At 47.6% G+C, this 26,542-nt stretch overlaps 1 protein-coding gene across 1 annotated transcript in view; it reads left to right on the forward strand.

Moving 5' to 3' along the window:
- The window catches only part of NGEF (neuronal guanine nucleotide exchange factor), an 80,005-nt gene that overhangs the window by 14,041 nt on the left and 39,422 nt on the right, over positions 1 to 26,542 (forward strand). The window contains exon 4 of the mRNA XM_064286541.1: positions 18,990 to 19,132. Coding sequence (XP_064142611.1) covers positions 18,990 to 19,132 — 143 coding nt within the window. The remainder of the gene's footprint in view (positions 1 to 18,989; positions 19,133 to 26,542) is intronic.

Consider the following 26,542-nt stretch of genomic DNA (forward strand, 5'->3'; position numbering starts at 1 on the left):
ACAGCTCGTGGCTCCACCAGGGAGGGCTAAAGGGACAGCAGCTTTGGTGAAAAGGTTCCAATGTCTTTGGTCACTTTGGAGTATGCTTGGGCAGGCACTACATTCAGCAAATGGAGCAGTGGCATTGATTGTCTTCATAAGTTTTCTGCCAAAAAGCGGAAGGAGTGTGTGGTAAGAATCCTCCCAGACGGCCCCCAATGACCCCACCACTTGGTATCACTCCCACGTATAACCCTCTCCTGTTGAGCATGGGCTGGGCCTAGTGACCACATAGTGGATGTAATGGTGGGTGAATCAAAGGCATAGTTCTCTCCCTCTCTTGGATTACTTTCTCTGGGGAGCCGGCCGCCTTGTTGTGAGGACACTCAAGCAACCCAAAGAGAGGCCCACGTGGCAAGGAACTGAGGCCTCCTGCCCACAACCATGTAAATGAGCTTAGAAGTAGAACTTCCATCCCTGGCCAGTAGCTTGAGCTTCTGGCTCATGAGATTCCCTGGGCCAGAACCATCAGCCGCCTGACCTCTGGAAGTATGTACAAGAATAAATGCTACTGTAAACTGCCAAGTCTTGGGGTCATTTGTTATACAGCAAGAGGTAACTAATACAGAATGGGAGGGAGACCCTTGGTGAGATGGAGTGACACTATAGCTGCAACGATGGGCTCGAAAAATGCCAGAGATTTTGAGGATGATACAGGACTAGGCAATGTTTATTTCTGTTGTACATAAGGTCACCATGAATCAGAGTTGATTCAACAAAAGTTATTTCTCTCTCTCTACATAATCAGGAGCTCTGGTGACAAGGTAGTGAAGAGCTCAGCTTCCAGCCAAAAGGTCAGCAGTTTGAATCCACCAGCCATTCCTTGGAAACCCTGTGAGGCAGCTCTCCTCTGTCCTTAGGGTCACAATGAGTCAGAATTGACTCAACAGCAACGGATTTGGGTTGTTTTTTTTTGGGGGGGGGGGGGTTGACATAATCACAACACCATTATCACACCTAAGAAGATTAACAATCATTCCATAATATATCTAATATTCAGGCTACATTCAAATTTCCCCAACTGTTCTCAAAATGCCTTGCATAGCTGGAGTTTGTGAATCAAGATCTAATCAATTTTCCAGTACTACATTTATTTGTTTGCTGTCTTTCATCCATTACCATCAAGTTCATTCTGACTCATAACAACCCTACAAGATGGAGTAGAATTGCCCGATAGGGTTTCCAAAGCTGTAATCTTTAGGGAAGCAGACTGCCACATCTTTTTCCCGTGGAGAGGCTGGTAGGTTAGAACCTCTGACCTCTTAGTTAGCAGCTGAGCACTTAACCACTGTGCCACCATGGAGATGCCTGTAATCTAAAACAGCCTACCCATTTTTTCTTTCATGGCTGACTGAAAATCCTGGCTTCTTATCTTATAGAATGTCCCCCATTGTAGACTGACTATCTGACGGCTTCTTCCTATAGAGTTTTAACTTATTCCTTCACTCCCTGTATTTTCTTTAAACTAGAAGTTAGATCTAGATGCTTGAGTAGGTTCCGGTGAAACATTTTTAGCAAGAGTGCATCCAGGTGATGTTGTGTGTGCTTCAAATTGCATCTCATCAGGAGACATCTCTTGCCAGCTTGGCTCACTATTCCCAATGCCAAACTTGATCACTTGGTTAATTTGAAGGTTGGCAGATGCCGCCGAAGTAAAAACAAATTTTTTCCTTTTGTTAACTAAGCTATCTGTAGAGTGATAGTTTGAGACCATTTTAATATCTTCTTTCCTATAAGCCTTTCACCCAACAGCTTTTGACATCCAGTAACGATCCTTGATTGAATCTAATATTAAGTGGGGAATTTTTAAAATGGGAGATATTCTACTATTCCTTCTATTTATATTAGTTGATTTTCTTTTGTGAAGACCTCCATCCTTTGTTTTTGATTGGACATATTTTGCTTTGAGTATCACTGGACTCATTAGGAGTCTCTGGATGGAGCAAACAGTTAAGCACTCAACTACTAACAGAAAGGCTGGCTGTTCAAACCCCCACAGTGGCACCTCAGAAGAAGGTCTGGGTATCCACTTCTGAAAAGTTACAACCTTGAAAATCCTATGGAGCACAGTTTGGCTCCGAAACACTTGAGTCACCAGGAGTTGGAACTGACTCGACAGCAGTTGGTTTATGGGCTCTTGCTTTGGTTTCTTTTCTTTTAGTTGTATGTGTTTTAATCCATTACTATCACTACTACTCTTTTTGATACTCAAATTGTTCCAAATTCAGCAAGTGGGAGCCCTTTCCCGCTGGCTATGTCCCTTTGATATATCCCCTTCAGTCTTTGATTACTTCCTTGCTTTCTGACACAGCAAGATGTTTCCAGGCTCGACTGATGCTTTCTATATACCAGGTCTGGAATCAGCTATTTCTCCAAGGAACCCTCGTTCGTTTTAGTGGAGAATGGTACTTAGAAACCAAGATGTAGGTGCTCTGTGTGCTCATTACTACTGGCAGGTCATTTCTTTTAGGACTTTTCAGTGAATGAGCTAGACAATATGTTGATGTTTGTGTACGTGTGTGTCTACATAAACCAAAAAAATCCGTTGCCATCGAGTCAATTTCGATTCGTAGTGACCATATAGGACCGAGTAGAACTGCCCCATAGGGTTTTTAAGAAGCATCTGGTGGATCCGAACTACCAACCTTTTGATTAGCAGTCAAGCTCTTAACCGCTGCACCACCAGGCACGTTCTTCCTCATTTTCCCCATTCCATATTTTGATCTCCCTTTTCCAACAGTGAGGACCCTGATTCTCAACATCAGTATATTGTAGGCTATTGCTCCATTCTACAAATACAAACAAAAGAATTTTAAAATCACTATACCTGTACCATAATCACAACAAATCTATCAAGTAGTTTAAGAGTTTTTTGCCTTTTTTTTTTTTTAGTTCTAGAATAAATCTCAGTAAGGGTATAAAGACAGGGTACTATGTTCAAAAGTTACTTGACTTAACCTACTTTTCTATGTGGCTATGCTATCAACTTGATAACCACTTAGGTTCTTTTGTTTCTGTTTATTTTCAATTCTAAAAAATATTTTCCATACTTTTAGATTTTCTTTTGTTATTTGGATATATATAACACACCTACACGGTTTATAAGTCAAAACTAGATAGAAAGGTACACTCAGAAAAATCTCACCCTTCACCTAACTCTGGAAGTAACCATCTTCATTAACTTCTCTTTTTTCCTCTCTGCATTTCTTTTTTGGGGAAAAAAAAGTGTTCGTATAACTGTATGACGTATCACGAAGGTAACATACTTTCATACCTTGCTTTGTTTTCACTGCACATTGGAAATCATATCAGTTCAGAGAAACCTCATTCTCATTTCTACAGCCGCACAATACTCCACTATGCATTGTCTGGCTATGTTAAAAAAGAAAACCAAACCCGTTGCCCTAGAGTCAAATTCCAACTCATCTCAACTCAATAGGACAGAGAAGAACTGCCCTCGTAGGGTTTCCAAGGTTGTAAATCCTTACAAAGCAGATTGCCCCATCTTTCTCCCGCAAAGTGGCCAGCGGGTTCGAACCACCACCATTTCCGTTAGCAGCTGAGCACTTTAACCACTGTGCCACCAGGGCTCCTGTATGGTTATACCATAGTTTTTTCAAGCAGTCTCCTTTGGATGGGCATTTAGGTCATTTCCAATAATTTTCTTTTAAAGATAGAGTAACCTGTGCATATCTCTTTCCATATTGGAGGGTTTGCCTTCAGGGTGAATTCCTAGAAGCAGATTGCCAGGTCAAACGATAAATGCATACGTAGCTCCATTATTTTATTGTCAACTCCCTTCCACATGAGGTCGGAGGATTCGGCTCTCCCATCAGCACTGTCTGAGAGTGTCTCTTCCCCCTGAAGGTTTTAAGTTCTGTGATAACAATGCATTTGGATCCAGAAACTTGTAGAGCACTCTGTCTTTAAGACAAAAGGGCAATCTGGAGCCACAGCAGGTGGGGCCCTAAAGCTGAAGGCCAGTGGCTTAAGGAGGGGACATAACATATTCCAAGGTGTGCTCAACGGGAAGGCGTTTTTCCATTCTGTCCTGTGATTTCTCTGACTCACGCCTGCTGAGAAGGCTTGCCTCTCTCCTGGTAAGAATCCATCACTTCTTAGTGAAAACACTCAGCTGATGACAGATTAGAGTCTCTTTCTTTTTTAAGAGCACAGTGCAAATTTCAAATGGAAGTGTGCATTTCTGGTGAGCTAAAGACCCCCCTCTAAGACCCCCGCAAAAGACCCCTGACTGTTAGGAAGGGAGGGGAGACCTAAAGAGGACCATCTTTCTACCCTGAGCCTAGACAGAGAAACAGGGCCCAGAGATCCCGCTGACTCTGTGACAGATAAAAAGCCACTCTGAGGGCTTAGCGACATGTTAGAAAGAGCAATAACTTAACGTGCAATCTTCACTGCATGGGGGAAAAAAAAAAAAAAAGAGCCGTGGGTTTAAAATTAGGAAATGAAGCATCAACCATCAACTGGTCGGCTCGGGGGAGGGGGAGAAACAGAAGGGAAATGTCCCCTCCTTTCCGGTAAACAGGTTTTTCCAGGAAATGATGGCACTTGAGCTTTACAGTGCACTCATTTTTCAGGGAGTTGCATTTAGTGGGTGAAAAGAAAAGAGCTTATAAGATGTTCCTATGGCTGTAATGTGAGGGTGGTTCAGTGGTAAAACTCTCGCCTTCCATGCAGGAGGCCGGGGTTCGATTCCTGGCCACCGTACCTCATGCACAGCCAACCACTCACCTGGCAGTGGAGACTTGGCGCAGTGGTTAAAGCAATCGACAGCTAACCAAAAGGTCAGCACTTCGAAACCACCAGCAGTTCTGTAGGAGAAAGATGTGGCAGTCTGCTTCAGTTGAGATTTACAGCCTTGGAAACCTTATGGGGTTGCTATGAGTCGGAATCCACTGGAGGACAGTGGGGGGTAGGATGCTGAACAGGTTTCAATAGAGCTTGCACACTAAGGTGGCCTGGGAAGAAAGCCCTGATGATCTGCTTCCAAAAATCAATCACTGGGGGGGGGGGGAGGGGGGGCGGCGGGGGAACAGCCTGTGCGTCAGAAGGAGCCCTGGTGGCACAGTGGTTAAAAAGCTCAGATGCTAATCAGAAGGAGTTCAAATCCATCAGCCACTCCTTGGAAACTCTATGAGGCAGTTCTATAGCTTGATTTGGTTTATGGTTATATGTCACAAAGGTGAGACCTGCAACCAATCATGAGGACGGTGCAGGACCAACTCCCGGCAGCTAACAGCAACAATTTTCAGAGAGACAGTAGTGTTGCTATGAGTCAGAATCAACTTGACAGCACACAATAATAACAAGCAAGACGAACGATACCAAAAGAATGTCAATTTTCCAACTCTGCCTCCATTCAGCAAATATGTCCTGAGCCTCAAAGATATACAGAGCATTCCACCAAGCACATGGAAGGGGATGAAATCAATCAGACTCAGTGATCTCTCCAGTCCAGCAAGAGAGATCTTTGAGTCTCAAAAAAGGGATTGGAGCCTTCAGAGAAGTCCAGGTGAGGCGCTACAGGAGAACCTTGTAGTGAGTGAAGGTAGCCAGCAGCAGCATGGGGGGCTGCGTGGAGGGGGCGGCATCTGAGTGAGTGCAGGTCAAGGAGACCTGCCTTTGACGACTCCTTGGGTGGTGCCATGGCTTCAGCAGAGCGGAGGAAGCATCTTGGTTGGAAGTCGTGCGTTGGATTTGTGGTAGAAGAAGAGGAATTTCTGGAAAGGAGGCTATTTTTATAACCAGGCAGATTAGACTATCAGGTAAGTGCTTTCATTTTAGTGAGGTCAGGAATTAATTTACTGTCAACTCTGAATGTGCGATACTTCAGAAACTGAAGAGCTTTTTCAAAGCTAGATTTAAATCATAAGTTGAGGTTCCCCCCCACCGCCAGTAAATCTGGAGACTGCAAAACAGCCCCCCCCCTTTTTCAAGTTGCATCAGCCTCCCCTACGGTTACATGAGCACTTTAAACTCTTGCTCTAAATCTATGCAGGAGAAAGGAATTGACGTTGTTTCTTAAAGTAACTTTTTTCTTTATTACGTAAGTGACACATTTAATGTAGAAAAAAATTTTAAACACATGAGTAAAAATGGGAAAATCCCCTTGGAATCCAACCAGCCAGATATAAGTACTGCAAGACGTTTTTAGTGATCACTCTTCCAGTCTTTTTCAAAGCATTAACGTGTGCTTAAAATTCCACAGAGCAATCTACTTATAAACAAAGTAAGATCATGCTGCCATCCAGCTTGGGTATCTGCCTTTTTACTTGATGTATTACAGACGTCTTTCCAGATTATTAAAGATTCTTATCAATCATGCTTAATAGTACTTAATATTCCATTTGGGGCCCTGGCGGTGCAGTAGTTAAGAGCTCTGCTGCTAACCAAAAGGCCAGCAGTTCCAATCCACCAGCCGCTCCTTGCAAATCCTATGGGGCAGTTCTACTCTGTCCTATAGGGTCGCTCTGAGTCAGAATCAACTCGACAGCAATGGGTTTGGTTTTCTTTGGTTTAGTGTTCCATTTATGTATAGATTCCATCCATGTGTTGTAATTTAAATAGTCAGTCTTCTACTATTGGGCAAATGTTTTACTATTGTAAATAGCACTATAATAAATATCCTTGTGGCTAATTTTTGCATACGGTTTTCATATCTAGTTAGGATATATTCCTAGAAGCAGAGCTCTTCACCAGAGAGTAAGAGCATTTGCAGACTCGTGACATGAGTTGCCAGGTTGCCCCCTGGAAAGGTTGTGTCAGTTCACACTCCCACCTCCAGTGTCAAACGATGGCTTCTGGAGCCTTGGCTGATGCCCACTGCTCATTTTGAAAACTCCTGTCTTGCTGTGTTTCCAATGTCTTTGAAATATCTTGCTTTCTCTTTATCATGTTGCTGATGTTATTGTTGGGTATGTGTCGAGTAGAATCCAACTCACAGTGACCCCACGTAACAGAATACAACTGCCCCATCGGGTTTTCTAGGCTGCGATCTTTACAGGAGCAGATTGCCAGGTCTTTCTCCCACGGAGCCACTGGGGGGGTTCAAACCACCAAGCACTTAACCGCTGTGCCACCAGGAATCCTGTCTGTTTATGATAGGATTCATTTTGTGTGTGTGTGAATTTATATGCTGCTGTCATCAGTTATAAGACTCTTGGAAATAGAAAGGTCGGTGGTAGTCAAGAGCTTTGAATTCCCGGGGAGAAAGGCATTTTGTCAACCTCACAAAAGGGCAGACGAAGTCCCAGGACGAAGCTCTTTGTTCTGTACACCTCGTTCGTGTCTCTAACAGCTCTCATAAAGTGGTCTGCCTCTACCAAAACACATATTGGCCTTTTTATGAGACTCTAAATCCTCCAATGATGAGTCCTGGTGACTGAACCAAAAACATTCTTCCTACTGGATGTTAAGGACGAGGTGGTGTGTTTGGATCAGAAATAAGAAGTTGTCATATTACCTAACTTCTTGTTATGGAAAAGCTTTCTCTAACATCTCGTTATTTGCAGTTTTCAAGGAACAATGCATGAGTTATTTCTAATAATCAGTTTTGTTAACTACATGCTATTCCTTCGAGTCCTGCTTTTTTTTATGAAAGGACACCTTTCTCTTCCTCATTTTACATCTTAAGCAGTTTTGCTACATTCAGTTAATGGTTAAGGTAATACAAGTGAATGTATTTTAGCGATAAGCGTAGACTTCCTGTCTTACTTATCTAGTGCTGCTATAACAGAAATACCACAAGTGGATGGCTTTAACAAAGAGAAATTTATTCTCTCACAGCTTGGGAGGCTAGAAGTACCAGCTCCAGGGGAAGGCTTTCTCTCTCTGTGAAGTCTGGGGGAAGATCTTTATCATCAATCTTCCCCTGGTATAACAGCTTCTCAGCATGGGGACCCCGGGTCCAAAGGACATGCTATTCTCCTGGCTCTTGTATCTTGGTGATATGAGGTCCCGCGTCTCTCTGCTCTCTTCTCTCAAAAGAGATTGACTTAAGATGAAACTCAATCTTGTAGATTGAGTCCTGCCTTATTAACATAACTGCTGTTAATCCCACCTCATTAATATCATAGAGGTAGGATTTACAACACAAAGGAAGATCACATCAGATCACAAAATGGTGGACAACCACATAACACTGGGAATCATGGTATAGCTAAGTTGACACACATTTTGGGGGGACAGCATTCAACCCATAACACTTCCTAAATAATAATAATAAACCAAAGGAAACCCACTACAGTCAAGTCAATTCTGACTCATACCGACCCCATTGAGTTTCCAAGGCTGTAAATCTCTGTGGAAGCAGAGTGCCACATCTTCCTCCCTCGGAGCTGCTGGTGGTTTCAAACTGCTGACTTTTAGGTTAGCAGTGGATTGCACTGCCAGGGCTCCTTAAATTATAATAATAATAATAATGTAATAACAGTATCCCTTTCTGTATGTACAATGTGCTATAGTTTACAAAGTGCTCTAATAGGACTTAATTAGATCTAACTATATAGTTTGTAAGGTGGGTTAAATGAATAAATCTAGAAAGGAAGTAGGCAGCTATTCCTTTACAGTTTGAGTTCAAAAAGTATATAAACCCCCATGACCACAACCTAAAACTGTCATTTATAATTATCTTCCACGCACCTAGGCAGCTCCTAATCTTATTTACTCCAATTTTCATCATCAACATATCTCGGAAATGACAGTATTTATTCCTTAACCAGTTGCCGTCGAGTCGATTCTGTCTGATGGCAACCCCATGTGTGTCAAAGCAGAACTGTGTTCCGTAGGGTTTTCAGTGGCTGACTTTTTTGGAAGTAGATCACCAGACTTGAACCTCTAAACTTTCAGTTAGCAGCCAAGCATGTTGACAGTTTGCGCCACCCAGGGACTCCTATTTATTTCTAGGTTCCCCTTGTTTCAGCATGCTCCTATTGGTCAAGGGCCTGTGACAACAACCACAGCCAAAATCCCCAGACCCTAGGTGTCCGCAGGCTCCTTGGTTAGGAACATTCCAGAGGAACCCACATCCCAGGCCCTCCCTCATTTTCACAGTTTCAGATAATCACACAAGTACCATGGTTTCTTAGCCATGAGTTATTTTGAGAGCCTGTTTTGGGAAATACATTCCCATCAAGGCCATACAATTGTCTGCTTCTCATAATTGAAATAATGGCCATGATTTGTCTCAGGCTTTCAAAGACGCTACCAAGGACACTTTACTTTTCAGAAGTAGCTCACCAGGAAGCAGCAGTCAAGAAACCAAATAAAGTACTGCATCGAGAAAGTCTGCTGCAAAAGACCTTTTTAAAATCTTAAAAAACAAAGACATCACTAAGCTGCACCCTGACCCAAGCCATGGTCCTTTCAGTGGTCTCATATGCATGCAAAAGCCAGACAATGAAAAAGGAAGACCAAAGAAAAATCAACGGGTTTGAGTGATGGTGTTGGCAAAGCATATTGAGTACGCCATGGACTGCCAGAAGAATGAACCAATCTGTCTTGAAGGAAGTACAACCAGAATGCTCCTTAGACGTGAGGACAGTGAGACTTCGCCTCACTTACTTTGGGCACATCATCAGGAGCAGCCTGGAGAAGGACATCATGCTTGATAAGATAGAGAGAGAAGGTCAGCAAAAAAGATGAAGCCCCTCAACAAGATGGCTTGACACAGCGGCTACAACAGTGAGCTCAGACATAGCAACAATTGTGAGGATGGTGCAGACCAGTCAATGTTTCGTTCTGTTGTACACAGGGTCACTATGAGCCAGAGCTGGCTTGATGGCACCTAACAACACCACCAAGGACACATGAGCCATCGGAATGCTTTGGAAACTCCAACCTCTCCCTAGCCAAGGAACGTCATCCAGGCTGCCTCTCACACCTGGAAATGGAACAAAATTCTTGGCCACTGATTTCTGATTCAGAAAATGTATCCACATAGCAATATCAAATCTTCGGCAATTAAGACCTCAACACCTGGTTTCCATAATCACTGAAACCTGTCCAACTCTAGGACATCTCCCGAAACCACACAAAGGCTGATATGCATCTCCTCGTCTCTCTGGCCTTCCTCCTACTTAACCCAAAGTACAAGAGCTGCCCACCATAGCAACCACGTCAAAAGAAAACAAAAACAAAATACTTCTCAGTCACCAAAACACTGAATGCAGTGTTAGTGGTTGCTTTGACTCACTAGAATAGGCATTGGCATCACTAGGGTTGGTGTCGCCCAGTGAGGTAACTCATGGTGTCACACCCTCCCCCTCCCCCTCCCCCTGTGGACAAGTGACCTGGCCTGTCCCCCAAAGCTCCTCCCCTCTCCCATTGGCCAAGGCCGAGAGCTTCATCTCTGCCCAATGGCAGGCACCACTGCCCAGCCACCCACACCCTGACTGGTAAGGGGGAGGGGGTGTCGAGTTACTCCACTGGGTGACCAAACCAACCAAAACCAAACCCACTGCCATAGAGTCGATTCTGACTCATAGCTACCCTATAGGACAGAGTAGAACTGTCCCGTAGAGGTTCCAAGGAGCACCTGGCGGATTTGAACTGCCAACCTCTTGGTTAGCAGCCATAGCACTTAACCACTACGCCACCAGGATTTCCACTGGCTGACCAATGACATCAAATCTGGTGATGCCACTGCCTTGGTGGCTGCCTCCCCCAGTGGCACTGGCCCACTCACCACCGCCACCGCAGACCCTCAGGTCATTTTGGTGTCACCCCCCTGACAGCATCAGGGGGTGCAGTCTGCACCTCCAGTGCCCCACTAGTGACACCGCTACAAGCAGGTGACTGCCACTTCCCTTCCCCCCCAATACCCCCAGCTTGAAACGACAACCTCAGAAGCCATGACCTGCCATGTTCCTAAGGAGCTTAGTGGAAGAGACAGCTTCACTGACCAAAGAAACGCAAGATGTAACATGGCGCATGCTAACGCTACACTCAAAGGCTGTAGGAGATACTAGCAGTTGCCATTGACTCCAGCTCCTGATGACCCCATGGACAGCATGTTAACCACAGTGGGCAATGACTTAGACCACCAGTTGCCATCAAGTCGACTCTGACTCATGGTGACCCCATGTGTGTCCGAGTAGAAGTCTGCTCCACTGGGTTTTTAAAGGCTGCTTTTTCAGAAGTGGATCACCAAGCCTTCCTTCCAAGGTACCTCTGGGTGGACTTGAACCTCCAACCTTTGGGTTAGCAGCCAAGCACATTAACCTTTTGTACCACCCAGGGTCTTGGGCAGTGAATTACCAACAAGATACTGAGGAGTCACTGAAGATAGCAATGTGTGGGCTCAGATATGTTTGGGGGAAATTAGCATGGCAGCTATTTTTAGGGAGGACTGGAGGAAAGCATAAAAGATCAGGGAAAGCCAGGCTGTTGGAGGCCAGGGATCACTGTACTCAGAATCAGGTTAGGGCTAAACTGATTTTTGCCTTCGATTTATTTCCATAACATGTCCCAATCCCACATTTACAAATGACCCTCCCGATCAAAAGTAAGGGCAAAACCCCACCTAGGGTCGCTATGAGTCGGAATCGACTCGACAGCGCTGGGTTTGGGTGGGTTTACCTCCCCAGTAAACTACTTCCAACCACGCAACAGAGCGATTTATTTTTGGAAAGTCTCCTCGAGGAGACATATTTTCATCCGAGAATGGGTTTATGGGTTCCTGGGAGCTGCAGTGAGAGAGAAAGGTAGTCTTCCTGAGTGGAGTCTTGTCCTCGTCCTGACTTGCTCCCTGGATTTTGGGGTCCACTTAATCTTTGAGGCTGTTGCCTTTCGTGGGTTGTCTGCCGGTGCTTCGTACGTGAATTAAATTAGCCGAGTTCCAAAGCAAGTGAAAAAGTCATTTGAGAGCAACAAAAATAAAATACTATTTATGAATTTAAAAAGATACAGTTAATTAAAAGCTGCCAAGCACCTTCCCTAGAAGTTCCCAAGTTCCCAATATATATTTGAGGAATGTCTTCTCGCTACAAAAAAAAAAAAAAAGATCCAAGTCGATTTTCCTACTAGATTTAAGAAAACAAATGTGTTTTCACATTGGGTAGTCTGGTGAAATATGATGCAGCTCCCCAAATGTTTAGAGGAATCGAATGGCAATTTGCAGTTCTTTTTACAGGGTTGCTCTGAGTCAGAATCGACTCTACGGCGATGAGTTTTGTTGTTGTTTGTTGTTTTGCCACATGGTGCAGCCTTGGTTTACTATTCTATATTCCCAAATCTGCCAGTAGCCAGCCGTGTGGAGGTGTCATTTATCCCTCTGGTCCTGCTTCTTCTGTAAAATAAGAGTGTTGGATGAGACCACTTTTAAGCTTCCTTCCGCATCCAACAGTTCTCCACTGCGGGTAGAGACAGGTTTTATAACCAGAAACAAGGACCGCTGAAGGCTGAGGTTGCTACAGAAATAAGAACCTACTTGGCTTCCAGTATTTACCTTTTATAACCCAAATGAAGAAAAAAAAAATCTCTAGATAAAATACCTAAAATAACACACATTTCCTTTTTCAAACATACCATGACTGCATCCACAGCTATTTAGAAAAGCATCTACTATGTGCCAGTCAGGTAAAACATTTGAAAGATTTATCAGTACTTTATTTTGTGAATGATCTTGAGCAAAATGCCAGCTAGGCTGAGATTTTAATAATAGCCTGTCTAATAAGCACTCAATATGATATAAAATAGAACCTGGAGAAGTCAGTTTAAGGTTATATGCCTTTAGAACTCAGTAACTTTCTGAATTGGCTTTATAATTAGGGGGCTATTTTTAGCCTGTTTTTCAATCGGAAGATTTTTTGCACTCCTCTTAATATATGTAATTTCACTTTGAATTTTTCTGGTTAAAAAAATGAATTTTTCTCGTCAAGATTGCAGCAAAGTATGAAAGTAGCAGCCGCAGTTCAGTGTGCCCTCAGGTTCAAGGGATGGCTTGTCATCCTTGATGGCTTGCGTGTTGCTGTGACGCTGGACGTTATGCCGCCAGTGTTTCAAACACCAGCAGGGTCACCCATGGTGGACAGGTTTCGGTGGAGCTTCCAGACTAGGACAGAAAGGCCTGGTGACCTACTTTGGCAAATTTGCTAATGAAAACCGTATGGATCACAGGAGAATATTGTCCAATATATGCTGGAAGATGAGCCTCCTAGACTGGAAGGCACGACACAGTGGTCTCAACAATGGGCTCGAACACCAACCATCATGAAGATGGCGCAGGACCAGCAACATTTTGTTCTGTTGTACATAGGCTCACCATGAGTCAGCAACTAACAACAACTAAACAATGCAAAACTGTAGCCCCTACCGACTGCCCGTTAAGGAGTCTTCCTGGATCCTGATGCTAATATGAGTGAGACACCCAGGGCCTCACCCTTGAGGAGCCCATGGCTTAGTGAAGCACACCCCTATTAGCAGAGAATTTCAGGGCTGGATGGTTATAAAGGGGAAAGAGCCTGCTGGGGATGGACCCAGGGAGGCTGGAAGGGGAGAGGATTTCACGAGGGGGAACAGAGCCTAAGCGGAAGGAACAGCACTTACAAAAGCTAGGAGCCAGAAAAAGCGTGTGGGAAGGGCAGCACTCTGAGGAAGGTGGCTCATGAAGAGTCTGTTATGAGAAGTCTGAGTTTTACCCTTGGAAGGTGCCCTTTCCTGATTTTAAACCATGCAGTATCCCCTTGTTCTGTTCCAAAGACTGCCTCATGATCTGTGTATAGGCTCCTCATGAGCACAATTAAGTGTTCCAGAATTCTCTTTCTTTGCAAAGTTATCCATAATTTGATATGATCCACACAGTCTAATGTCTTTGCATAGTCAATAAAACACAGGTAAACATCTATCTGGTATTCTCTGCTTTCAGCCAAGATCCATCTGACATCACAACGATAGCCCTCAACAAAATTTTACTTGTGTGTGATATTAATGACATTGTTCAGTAATTTCTGCATTCTGTTGGATCACCTTTCTTTGGAATGGGCACAAATATGTATCTCTTCCAGTCGGTTGGCCAAATTTCTTGACATAGGCAACTGAGCACCTCCAGTGCTGCATCCATTCGTTGAAACAGTTAGTTCTGTCAATTCCTGGAAGCTTGTTTTTCTGCATTCCCTTCAATGCAGCTTGGATGTCTTCCTTAAGCACCATAGGTTCTTGATCAAATGCTACCTCCTGAAATGGATGAATGTCCACCAATTCTTTTTGGTATAGTGACTCTGTGTATTCTTTCCATCTTCTTTTGATGCTTTCGGTGTCTTTCAATATTTTCCTCATAGAGTCCTTCAATATTGCAACTTGAGGCTTCAATTTTTTCTTCAGTTCTTTCAGCTTAAGAAATGGTGTGTTTTCCCCTTTTGGTTTTCTAACTCCAGGTCTTTGAACATTTCATTACAATACTTTACTTTGTGTTCTCCAGCCTCCCTTTGAAATCGTCTGTTCAGCCCTTTTACTTCATTTCTTCCTTTTGCTTTAGCAGCTTTACATTCAAGAGCAAGTTTCAGAGTCTCTTCTGGCATTCATTTTGGTCTTTTCTTTCTTTCCTGTGTTTTTTATGACCTTTTGCTTTCTTCCTGTATAATGTCCTTGATGTCATTCCACAACTAACCTGGTCTTCAGTTATTAGTGTTTAATGCATCAAATCTATTCTTGAGACGGTCTTTGAATTCAGGTGGGATATACTCAAGGTCGTATTTTGACTCTCATGGACTTGCTCTAATTTTCTTCAGCTTCAACTTGAACTTGCATATGAGCAATTGATGGTCTGTTCCACAGTCGGCTCCTGACTTTGTTCTGACTGATGATACTGAGCTTCCCCATCGTCTCTTTCCACAGATGTTATCAATTTGAATCCTGTGTTTTTCCATCTGGCAAGGTCCACGTGTATAGTCGCTGTTTATGTTGTTGAAGAAAGGTATTTGCAATGAAGAAGTCATTACTGGTCTTGCAAAATTGTATCTTGTTGTCTCCAGCATCATTTCTCCATAAAGAATACAGCCTTGGAAATCCTATGGGGCAGCTCTACTCTGTCCTATGGGTTACTAAGAGTCAGAATTGACTCAAGAGCCAGGGGTTTGATGGGACAGGTGATGAAACGTCGGCTGAGGTTGTTAAACAGAGGAGAGACATAATCAGACTCACAGGTTAGAAGGTTTTCTGAGCAGAGAGAAGGATAGGGTGCAGAGGGAAGCAACTTGTCACAGTTTAGATGCCAGACCACCAAGGAGGAAGGACTGCTATGAGGGGCTTGTGAAATCCAGGGGGCTTGGTGGGCCAGTGACTCAGGGGCTGACCAAGGTACAAGAAAAGTGGAGGATGGCCCTCAAGTTCTACCTGGCCTCTTTGTTGAATCTGGTACCAGGATGGTGGTGGTGGGAGGATGGCGAGTTCACTGTTGGGCACACCTTGTTTCAGGTGTTTAGGGAACATTCAGGTGGAGATGGGCAGCGAGCAGGTGAAAAGGTAGCACTCAAGAGAAGGCTATCCAGAGATACATAGTTCCAGGTGGAATAAATCATGGAAGAGGAAGTGTTTGGCTGGAGAAGACCAGATGGTTGTCACTCAAACATTCTGAAGCCTTAAAGGCAAGAGAAGTTAGACACGTCCATTCTGACCACAATGGGGGACCTAAGGCTAAGAGGCAGCTTTGAGAACTAGATTTCAGCTCACCCTTTCCAAGAGTCAGTGCTGGAGGAAGATGTAGTGGGTGTGGCCACGGGGGGCGGGGGGCGTGTAGCTCCTGATGGTAATCTATGACAAAAAGCCCTTTCTTCCTATGCTGCGGGGAGCCCTGGTGGCTCCGTGGTTAAAGTGCTTCATGGGAGAAAAGACCTGGCGATCTGCTCCTGTGAAGATTTCAGCCTAGGAAATCCTATGAGGCAGCTCTACTCTGTCCTATAGGGTCACTATGAGTTGGAATAGACCCCACGGCAACAGATTTTCCTATTGCTGCTTCCTTCTTTCCTCCTCTCCCCTTCCCTTATCACAACAGCCTTGCTCCGGATGACCGGCTATTGAATCGATTGTTGTTGTCATATGCCTGGAGTGGACTCCGGCTCATGGTGACCCCATGTGTGCACAGCAGAACTGTGCTCCATAGGGTTTTTTTTTTAAATAATTTTTATTGTGCTTTAAGTGAAAGTTTACAAATCAAGTCAGTCTGTCCCATGTAAGCTTATACACTCCTTACTACATACTCCCATTTACTCTCCCCCTAAAGAGTCGGCCCGCTCCCTTCTTCCAGTCTCTCCTTTCGTGACCCTTTTGCCAGTTTCTAACCCTCTCTACCCTCCCATCTTCCCTCCAGACAGGAGATGCCAATACAGTCTCAAGTGTCCACCCAATACAAGTAGCTCACTCTTCATCAGCATCTCTCCAGCCCATTGTCCAGTCCCTTCCATGTCTGATGAGTAGTCTTCGGGAATGGTTCCTGTCCTGGGCCAACAGAAGGTTTGGGGACCATGACCGCCAGGATTCTTCTTGTCTCAGTCAGACCATTAAGTCTGGTCTTTTTGTGAGAATTTGGGGTCTGCATCCCACTGTTCTCCTGCTCCCTCAGGAGTTCTCTGTTGTGTTCCCTGTCAGGGCAGTCTTCAGTTGTGGCCGGGCACCATCTAGTTCTTCTGGTCTCAGGATGATGTAAGTCTCTAGTTCATGTGGCCCTTTCTGTCTTGGGCTCATAGTTATCGTGTGACCTTGGTGTTCTTCATTCTCCTTTGATCCAGATGGGTTGAGACCAATTGATGCATCTTAGATGGCCGCTTGTTAGCATTTAAGACCTCCATAGGGTTTTTAAGGCTGTGACTGTGAAGCAGATCTCCAGGCCTGTCTTCAGGGGTGCCTCTGGGTGGGTTCCAACTCCCACCCATTGGTGCCCACCCAGGGACTCCTATTAGATCGATTAAAGACAAGCCACTAAGAGTAACTGAAGCGTTCCCGCCAGGAGCATTTGCACTAAAGCACAGGGCAAGTGTCCATTTAAACAAATGCCCCACAGGTGGAAGGTGCAGGGGAAGATGTTTCCACTTGGCTCTGTACTCCACCCCCACCCCCACCCCTGGTATCTTCAGGATGGTAAACCTAAGGAATTAGCCCTGGCTTGAGACACAGGTCCTTGTCACGGGACCTCAGTGGCCTCTGGGAAAGGACCCTGACCTGCTGGTTGTCTGTTGGAAATCCCTCAAGACCTGCAGGTCACGGCTAGACAGGGTTCACTGTCACTGAGGCAGGACCTCGCTGCGCAGCAGGTGCCCTCCTTGACCCCCTCACCACTGCACTGCAGTCCAGTCTCCATTTTTGCTTGCTTTCTGTATCTGGAAGGCGCCCTGGTGCTGCTGCGGTTTGAGTGCTGGGCTGCTAACCAAAAGGTCAGTGGTCCCAACCCACCAGCTGCTGGGCAGGAGAAAGAGGTGGCAGTTTGCTTCTGTGAAGATTTCAGCCTTGGAAACCCTGTGGGGCAGTCGGACTGAGTCCATGGCGGTGGGATTGGTTCTGTATCCGGAGGTGATTGAACTAGATAACACGAAGGTGCAGATTCTGGAAGTCGATATGACCGGGCAGGGAAACTGGGGGAGGTTTGGGGGCCACTTTCTCCTCCTCCACCCCCAAATCCATCCCGGGCCGGTCGGAGCCTCGGGCCTCTGACTCCCCTGCTTGTCCTGCAGCCAGACCTGCATGAGAGAGGCTTCCGCGCCGGCCCCCTCCCCACCGAGCGGGTCACGCGTGTGCGGGCAGAGGGCCTCTAAGGTCCCAGTCTCTGCCACGGACTTCCTCAGACAGGGGCAGCTCCGGCGGGGATGCGTTCCGCCGAGGCCGGACCCGGGGCGGCAAAGGCCAGGCGTGGGCAAGGCGGAGGTTTGAGGGCGCACCGAGGAGAAGGTCGCGCCGCCCGCACGGTCCAAGTTGCTCTTAGGGATCACGGCGTGACCTTGCGGAGCTGGGGCGGCCCGGCTGGACCGCGGCGAGGAGCTGGGAAGGCGAGGCTGGGCCAGCGGCCCCCACCTCCTTAGCCAGGCGGGCCAGGCCGGCGGGCGCGCGCTGCCGAGGTCCGGCCGAGTCTGCGCCCGCGGCCCCGGGTCGCGCCGGCCCTCTGCGCCCCCGCCCGCCGGCCTCGCCCCCGCGCGCGCCCGCCCGCCTCCCCGTTGCCTTGGCAACCCCGGAGCCTCCAGCGCGCGCCCGCCCGCCAGCCCGCCCGCGGGAGCGCTCAGCGGCGGCGGCGGCGGCAGCAGCTCCGGCTCCAGCCGCGCGCTGCGACCCCGCTCCGTGCCCGCTCGTCGCCCGGCGCCGCCGGCCCCGGCCGGCCCCATGGAGCTGCTGGCCGCCGCCTTCAGCGCCGCCTGCGCGGTGGACCACGACAGCTCCACCTCGGAGAGCGATGCGCGCGACTCGGCGGCGGGACACCTGCCCGGCAGGTGAGGACAAGGAGCCCCGGACCCCGCGCGCCACCCCGGCCCCGGGCGCCCATCGCGGGCCACCCCCCGGGCTGCCGTCCCCTCGGCTACCCCCGTCCGGTCGCCCCGCGCCCATCCGGGGGTCCCCCGACGGCCAGCCCCGGCCCCCGCGCACCCTCGGCCCGTCTCCCCGGGTGGCTCCGCTCTGGCCGCGTGGCCCCGGGACGCGGAACGGAGGCTCGGCGCGCAGCCCCCCGCGTGCTGCCGGCGAGGGGGCGGGGAGCGCGGGGTGGTCCTGGGTGCGGGCCGTCGGAGTCGGGGCGCGCCAACTTTCCGCCGCTGCCCGCGGGCTCGGAAAACATGAAGGTCCGGGCGGGCCGCCGCGGCATGAATCACCGGCGCGCCCTGGTGGGTGACAAGTAGGACCTGTGGGCCCGCCCGGCCCTGGGGCCCGCTGGCCGCGATGCCAGCACCGCCCGCAGCAGGCCGACGTGTGTCGTTGCTTCCAAATAACCGGGCCCTCCCTGCCCCCCGCCCCCCCAGCGAGTCGTCCTCCACCCCGGGCAATGGGACCACGCCCGAGGAGTGCCCGGCGCTGGCCGACAGCCCCACCACGCTCACCGAGGCCCTGCAGAGGATCCACCCCATCCCGGCCGACTCCTGGAGGAACCTCATCGAGCAAATAGGTGGGTGTCCCCGGCGGCGGGGCTGCGTTCGGGAACGCCAGCGGGGGCCTGGTGGACTCGGGGTCCCCTGCTCATGGGATGCTGCTGCACTGCGTGTGCGTGAATGTGTCTGACGCAGGTAGGAAGGTTTTTGACATATTTGGTTCGAAATGGTTCCAGAGGCAAAACTGCCACGTTAATTAATGTTGCTGAACAATTGGGCTTTAGCAAGTGGATATCCATCCTGCTCTCTCCAGAGGGGTCTGTTGCCCAGGTCTGCTCTGGGGGAGGACACCTTTTCCCCCTGCCCCTTCTGCCATCCTGGGCCATGCCCGAGGCGGGGAGGAGCCTGGTGGGCTAGCGGTTGCAGAGTTGGAGCTGAGAGTGGAGTGTGGAGGTGAGGGGTTCTCGGGTGATGGTGTGATTCTGGGGAGAGGTGGCCGCGGGGGACTTTGTACAGGAGAGGGAAGGTAAAACCGAGAGAAGCCGGAGCCCCAGACGTCCCTGGGTTTGGAAGTTTAGCCTGGTGTCACCTGCCCCTCCAGAAAAGTGGCCAGAGATGTGGGCACAAAGGACCCAGAAGGCACAACCAGTGTATCCAGCACCCACAAAGCCACAGCCTCAGCTGCCACTGCAGAGAGTGGCGTGAGGCAGCACCCAGAGAACCCCAGCACTAGTGACATCAAACTAGCTCTCATCTTCGTCACCAGCGGCACCGGGGCGTGAATAATGTGGATTCCATTTTCCTGAAAATGGTCCCAACTGCTTAGAAAACCTTTTCATTCTTCCATGCTCTCAGAGCCGCAGTCTCTTCATTAAGTAACAATTCTAGGTCTGGAAATTTCCCCCTTAAACCAAACAAAGCAAACAGATAACCAAATAATATAATTCTTGTCCTCCAGTCCCAGACCCTGGGAAGGATGTGAAGTGTCTCCAGGGGTGGACTGCAGCTTCCGTTGCCACAGGAGACCCCACGCCTTGGGAGTCTTCAGGGCCTGCCCACTCTTCCCTAGCAGCGGGGTTTTTTTTTTTTTTTCCTTAAAATGAACACAGAGAGGATCCCAGACTCCTGCAAAGCTGAGGGGGTGGAGTGAGCGCTGAGCCCTGCTAGGGGGCTGCCTCCAGGAATTGCGTTCCGGCTGGCAGACCACTGCGTCAGGCTGGAGGTGCTGGCGCTGGCGCTGGCGCTGGCGCTGGTGCTGGTGCTGGTGGGTCTTCGCTTTGATTGCTGGGGAGACAGAGAGGGGCTGATCTGAAACTGATGCCAACCATTAAGAAATTGCCATGTGCAACAAAGACTCCTGAAACTCCTTCCTCTCAACTCTCTACCTCATTGTCCTTTGTAGTGGGAAGGCAACCTCTCCCTTGGTAGACCTCACTGTCCTTCGTAGCGGGAAGGCAACCTCTGCCTTGGTAGACCTCAGTGTCCCTCGTAGCGGGAAGGCAACCTCTGCCTTGGTAGACCTCAGTGTCCCTCGTAGCGGGAAGGCAACCTCTGCCTTGGTAGACCTCAGTGTCCCTCGTAGCGGGAAGGCAACCTCTGCCTTGGTAGACCTCAGTGTCCCTCGTAGCGGGAAGGCAACCTCTCCCTTGGTAGACCTCACTGTCCCTCGTAGCGGGAAGGCAACCTCTGCCTTGGTAGACCTCACTGTCCTTCGTAGCGGGAAGGCAACCTCTGCCTTGGTAGACCTCAGTGTCCCTCATAGCGGGAAGGCAACCTCTCCCTTGGTAGACCTCAATGTCCCTCGTAGCGGGAAGGCAACCTCTGCCTTGGTAGACCTCACTGTCCTTCGTAGCGGGAAGGCAACCTCTGCCTTGGTAGACCTCAATGTCCCTCGTAGCGGGAAGGCAACCTCTGCCTTGGTAGACCTCACTGTCCTTCGTAGCGGGAAGGCAACCTCTGCCTTGGTAGACCTCACTGTCCTTCGTAGCGGGAAGGCAACCTCTGCCTTAGTAGACCTCACTGTCCTTCGTAGTGGGAAGGCAACCTCCACCTTGGCAGACTCCAGAAGCCCCAGTCGCCTCTCCTGAAACATCCTCGTTTGGCTGAGCTCAGTGTCATGACTTAGAAGGACATTTGGGGTGGGGGACAGAAGAGGCCCACACCCCCTTTCATGGAGCCTGCTTTCCTCTCGCTCTCTGTCAGGGGCATGTTGGGACTTTGTGCCTGGAAATCATTGGACCTGTTGAGCTAGGTGCTTTGATGGTGTGAGCTCGAAACTGGGAGTCGGGGCCCGAGGGCCTGCTCTTCTTGGGCTCCAGTTTCCTCATCTGTCAAACAGTAGGGGCTCTGGCATGCTGAGTCTTTCCCCTGCTCCCCCTGCCAGTGTCTCCGGGGATAATGGTGAATTTCTCAGGGGCAGGACTGAACGACAGCACCTGTTACCATGCCATGTCCATGACTTGATACTTAATGTGAGGTCTATGCTAAGCAGACACCTAGAACCTGGTAGCCGCTTTCAGCTCTGCAAGTGAGGCGAGCGCTTTGCCAGGTGTGAGGAAAGGACTGCAGGTTCCTACAGATACGGTGTTATTAAGGGCGGAGGAAAATGCAATGAGCAGGCAGGCATTTTGTAGACCACTTTTTTGGATTTTGCAGGTACGGTATGCAATTATCGTAACTGGATAGGGCCCTCGGGAGACCATGGCCACCACCAGTGCCGTCGAGTCAATTGCAACTCGTGGCGACCCCATGCGTGTCAGAGTAGGACTGTACTCCATGGGGTTTCCAATGGCTGACTTTTTGGAACAGATCACCAGATCTTTCTTCCATGGCTCCTTTAGGTGGATTTGCACCCCTCGCCCCATGACTCCTCAGGAGACCATACCTATTGCCCTGATAGTCGATCCTGACTCAGAGCAACCCTATAAGACAGAATAGAACTTCTCTGTAGGGTTTCCAAGGCTATAAATCTCTACAGAAGCAGACTGCCACACCTTTCTCCCACTGAGCAGCTGGTGGGCTCAAACCACCGACCTTTTGGTTAGCAGCCAAGCACTTCACTGTACCACCCTGAGAACAGAGATCTGTCTTACTGGTTTTGTCTGTGTGTTGTTGTTGTCATTGTCTCTAGCACCTAACACAATGCTTGGGACCTAGAAGGTGCTCACTAAATACCTAATGAATGAATTCTCTGTCCTTTAGGAAGTTTCTATTTGAAAGATCCAAGGAATTAGTCTCTTTGGAAAGTGAGATTTGGAATGACTCCAGAGGGTTTGGCAAGAAGAGCTAGGGGCTTATCCTTCTTCTGCAGGGCAGTTCGGCTAACCTGGTATAGATCATTTTAATTAGGAGAGACGGGAGTTAAGTCTTCCAATTCCACATGGATGCAATTCCACCGGGTGCAAGGCTCACGCTGGCCCCTGTACCAGGTAAACTTGATTTCCATATAAAGTCATGCTTACTGAGTGTACAAAATACGAGATAACGGTACACCGAGTACAGAAATTTAATCAGATAGCATACAGCTCCTCAGATAGAGCTACCCTGTTTTTTATTTCTGAATTTTAATACAAATAAAAATATACTGACTATGAAAAATGGTACTCGGTGTGTCATATAACTCTTTGTCATCACAGTAACTACAAGAAAAATAGATGCTTAAATTCATATTCTAAATACCTCAGAAGAAAGTATGAAGTTTTAAGAAAATTCTAAAATTACTTGTATTGGGAGTTTTTGGCTGCAAGTAACAGAACATTCAACAAAAAGTGACTCTAAATAGTAGAAACATTGTATTTCAGTTAATGAGTCCAGGGGTAGGGGGTTCCAAAGTTGGTTTATTCAGGGGAACAATGACCCAGCTGTTTTCCCTCCCCCGTTCTCAGCATTTGGGCTTCATGTCCCAAGATGGCTGCCACAACTCCAGGCACCACGTCTTCAAGCATCCATGAGTTAAAGCTGAAAGGGCCGTTTATCTTCATGTGTCTACTGGGGAGGGACTCTTGTTGAGAAGCCCTTGGAAGATGTCCCCTTACTCTCCTTGGCCAGGTTGTGTCACATGCCATGTCTACACACCTACTACCGGCAGGGGGACAGGACCTGTGGAAGGTTTTGATCAGTCAGCGTTTACTCACTTCCCTGAGCACAGGATGGGTCAACACCCAAACAAACCCCTCTCCTGCCAACTGGGAAGAAGGAGTTTGAGGAGACAGGAGGTAGGCAGCCAACGGTGTCTGCCGCGATATGATTTCAGAAATTTTTAACCCGGTGACTCTCACAGTGCTGATACCTGTATCTCTTTGCAGCACATGCACCACAGTGAGACGTTCCACACAGTGTCGACCTATGGTTTGCTGACTGTAGCATATGTCTTAAGACATCTTTTTCAATCTTCAAAAAATACACCAAACTAGACACTTTTGTGAACCTTGGAAATTGCTTTTCTAAGAGGTCTTCAATTCAGCAAATATTTGAGTACCTACTATGTGGGAGGCACTCTGCTAAGCATCGAAAGTAAATCCAAGTCAATTCGTGGAAATCTGGTTTCTTTAAACCTCCGTAAACACAGCATCAGCCACAGAGCAGAACAATTAGCGTTTATAGTTACATCGTTATGTGTAGGCAGTTAGCATCCAAAATTATAGCAGGTTATGTGGTAACATTAGACCTCTGCCTTCGTAGATCTTTTTCCTGGGATGCATTCAGCAGAGACTTCGATTTTCTTTTTAATTCCTTTGTCAAATTAACTCCTTGTATTCTGCTGGGTAGTAACATCGTAAAAATATAGCGCCTTAATTTCTGGAAGTAAATGATATATTTACCTTAGCATAAAGGCTTTATAATTTAGAGTTATGAAGTGCCGGAAGCCAAGTAATTTAATCCAGAGTTGATTTATTAGGCTTCTGCTTATGACTATAATTTATCCAGCCCCATGCAGAATTTCCAAGTCTTTTTCTTTCTTTCTACTTTTTAGATATTTTAACAATTAGGTAAAGAAGGAAAAATAGGTGACGGTTTTTACTGCATTCTAAGACCAAGAGCTGTACACGTAGTATGTTTAAGTGATTAGAAATGTCCTAGGGGAGTCAGCGTCTTCCTTTTATAAGTAAACATATCAAAGGACCCTGAGCCCCTCTCGGGCTCCAGGTCAGTGAGTCCCACTGCCCGCTGGACTTGCCTCTGGTGTCCCTCAGAACACCTCAATTTCAACATGTTCAAAACTGAGCCTGTCCCTCCGCTCCACCCCACCCCCTTGCCGGGCCCTCCTCTTGTGTTCCCGCGTCCTTGAGTGGCGCCACCAGACCCTGTTAACAGACCAGTCACTGGGCATTATTTATGACTTGTCGTTAGCTGCCTTCGAGGTGGCCCCCGGCTCATGGTGGCCCCGTGCACAATGGAACAAAGTGCTGCCTGATCCTGTGCTGTCCCCATGGTTGTTTGCGAATCAGACTGTTGTGATCCATAGGGTTTTCACTGGCTGATTTTCAGAAGTAGATCTCCAGACCTTTCTTCCTAGTCCGTCTTAGTCTGGAAGCTCTGCTGAAGCCTGTTCGGTATCATAGCAACACACAGGCTTCCACTGACGGACAGGTGGCAGCAACACATGAGGTGCATTGGCTGGGATTGAACTCGGGTCTCCCGCATGGAAGGCCAGGATTCTTACCCCTGAACCACCACTGCCCTCTATGTGTTATGGATTGAATTATATCCCCCCAAAATATGTGTTGTAAAACCTAACCTCTATGCTTGTGGTGATGATCCCATTTGGGAATGGTTCGTCTTTGTTGTGTTAATGTTATGTTATGTTAACCCTAAAGGACTAGTATAGTGTGTATCTTGAGTCAATCTCTTCTGAGACATAAAAGAAAAAACGAAAGCCAGCAAGAGAGATAGAGTAAGATAGGTGCCAAGACACATGGAGATCTTCAAGGAACCAGGAAGCAGAAGCTGAAGAGACAAGGCCCTTCCTCCAGAGCCAACAGAGAGAAAGCCTTCCCTTTGCCAATGCCCCGAATTCAGACTTCTAGTCTCCCAAGCTGTGAGAGAATAAATTTCTGTTTGTTAAAGCCAACCACTCGTGGTACTTCCGTTATAAAAAAATACTAAATGACTAAGACAGAATTTGGTACCAAAAGAGCAGGGTGCTGTTCAAACAGACACCTAAAATGTGAAATTGATTTTGGAATTGGGTAATGGGTGGAGGCTGGAAGAGTTTTAAGGTGCCTAATAGTAAAGGAAGGAAGAAGGAAGAAGTACAACCAGAATGCTCCCCAGAAGCAAGGATGGTGAGACTACGTCTCACATACTTTGGACATGTTATCAGGAGGGATTAGTCCCGGGAGGAGGACATCACGCTCAGTGTCTTAGTTATCTAGTGCTGCTGTAACAGAAATACCACAAGTGGATGGCTTTAACAAAGAGCAATTTATTTCCTCACAGTAAAGTAGGCTAAAAGTCCAAAATCAGGGCATCAGCTCCAGGGGAAGGCTTTCTCTCTCTGACAACCTGTTCATCAATCTTCCCCCAGACTAGGAGCTTCTCCGCACAGAGAACCTCGGTCCAAAGGGCACACTCTGCTCCCAGCACTGCTTTCTAGGTGATAGGAAGTCCCTGTCTCTCTGCTCACCTCTCTCTTCATATCTCAAAATATTGCCTCAAGACACAATCCAATCTTGTAGATTGAGTCCTGTCTCACTAACATAACTGCCACCCATCCTCCCTCATTAACATCATAGAGGCAGGATTTACAACATACAGGAAAATCATACAATACTGAGAATTATGGCCCAGCCAAATTGATCCAGACCAGCACACTATTTTGGGGGACATAATTCAATTCAAGACCCTTGGTAAAGTAGAGGGTCAGCAAAAAAGAAGACCCTGGGTGAGGTGGATTGACACAGTGGCTGCAACAACGGGCTCAAGCATAACAATGATTGTGAGGATGGCACAGGACCAGGCAGTGTGTCGTTCTGTTGTACACAGGATCACTATGAGTCGGAACTGACTTGACGGCACCTAACAACAACAGCAGCAATAGTAAAGGAGCCCTGGTGGCACAGTGGTTAAGTGCTACAGCTGCTAACCAAAAGGTCAGCAGTTCAAATCCACCAGCTGCTGCTTGGAAACCCTGTGAGGCAGTTCTACTCTGTCCTATAGGGTCGCTATGAGTCAGAATCAACTAGACGACAATGGGTTTGGTTTGGTTAATAGTAAAAGCTTAGATTGCCTTGAAGAGTCTGTTGGTAGAATTATGGATATCAAAGGCAATTCTGTTGAGGGCTTAGAAGGAAGTGAGGACAGCTACAGAGAAAGTCCGTATCATCTTAAAGAATACATATGGCCCCAGCAACACAATGTTCCTAGAATTGTGGATGTTAAGCGTGCTTCTGGTGAGAGTTTAAAAGGAAATGATGAACACATAATTGGACAGTGGAGGAAGGGTAGTGCTTTTTATGCAGGGGCAAAGAACTTGTCTGAATTATGTT

This window comes from Loxodonta africana, chromosome 6 (assembly GCF_030014295.1).
Source record: "Loxodonta africana isolate mLoxAfr1 chromosome 6, mLoxAfr1.hap2, whole genome shotgun sequence".
Classification (NCBI taxonomy): Eukaryota; Metazoa; Chordata; class Mammalia; order Proboscidea; family Elephantidae; genus Loxodonta; species Loxodonta africana.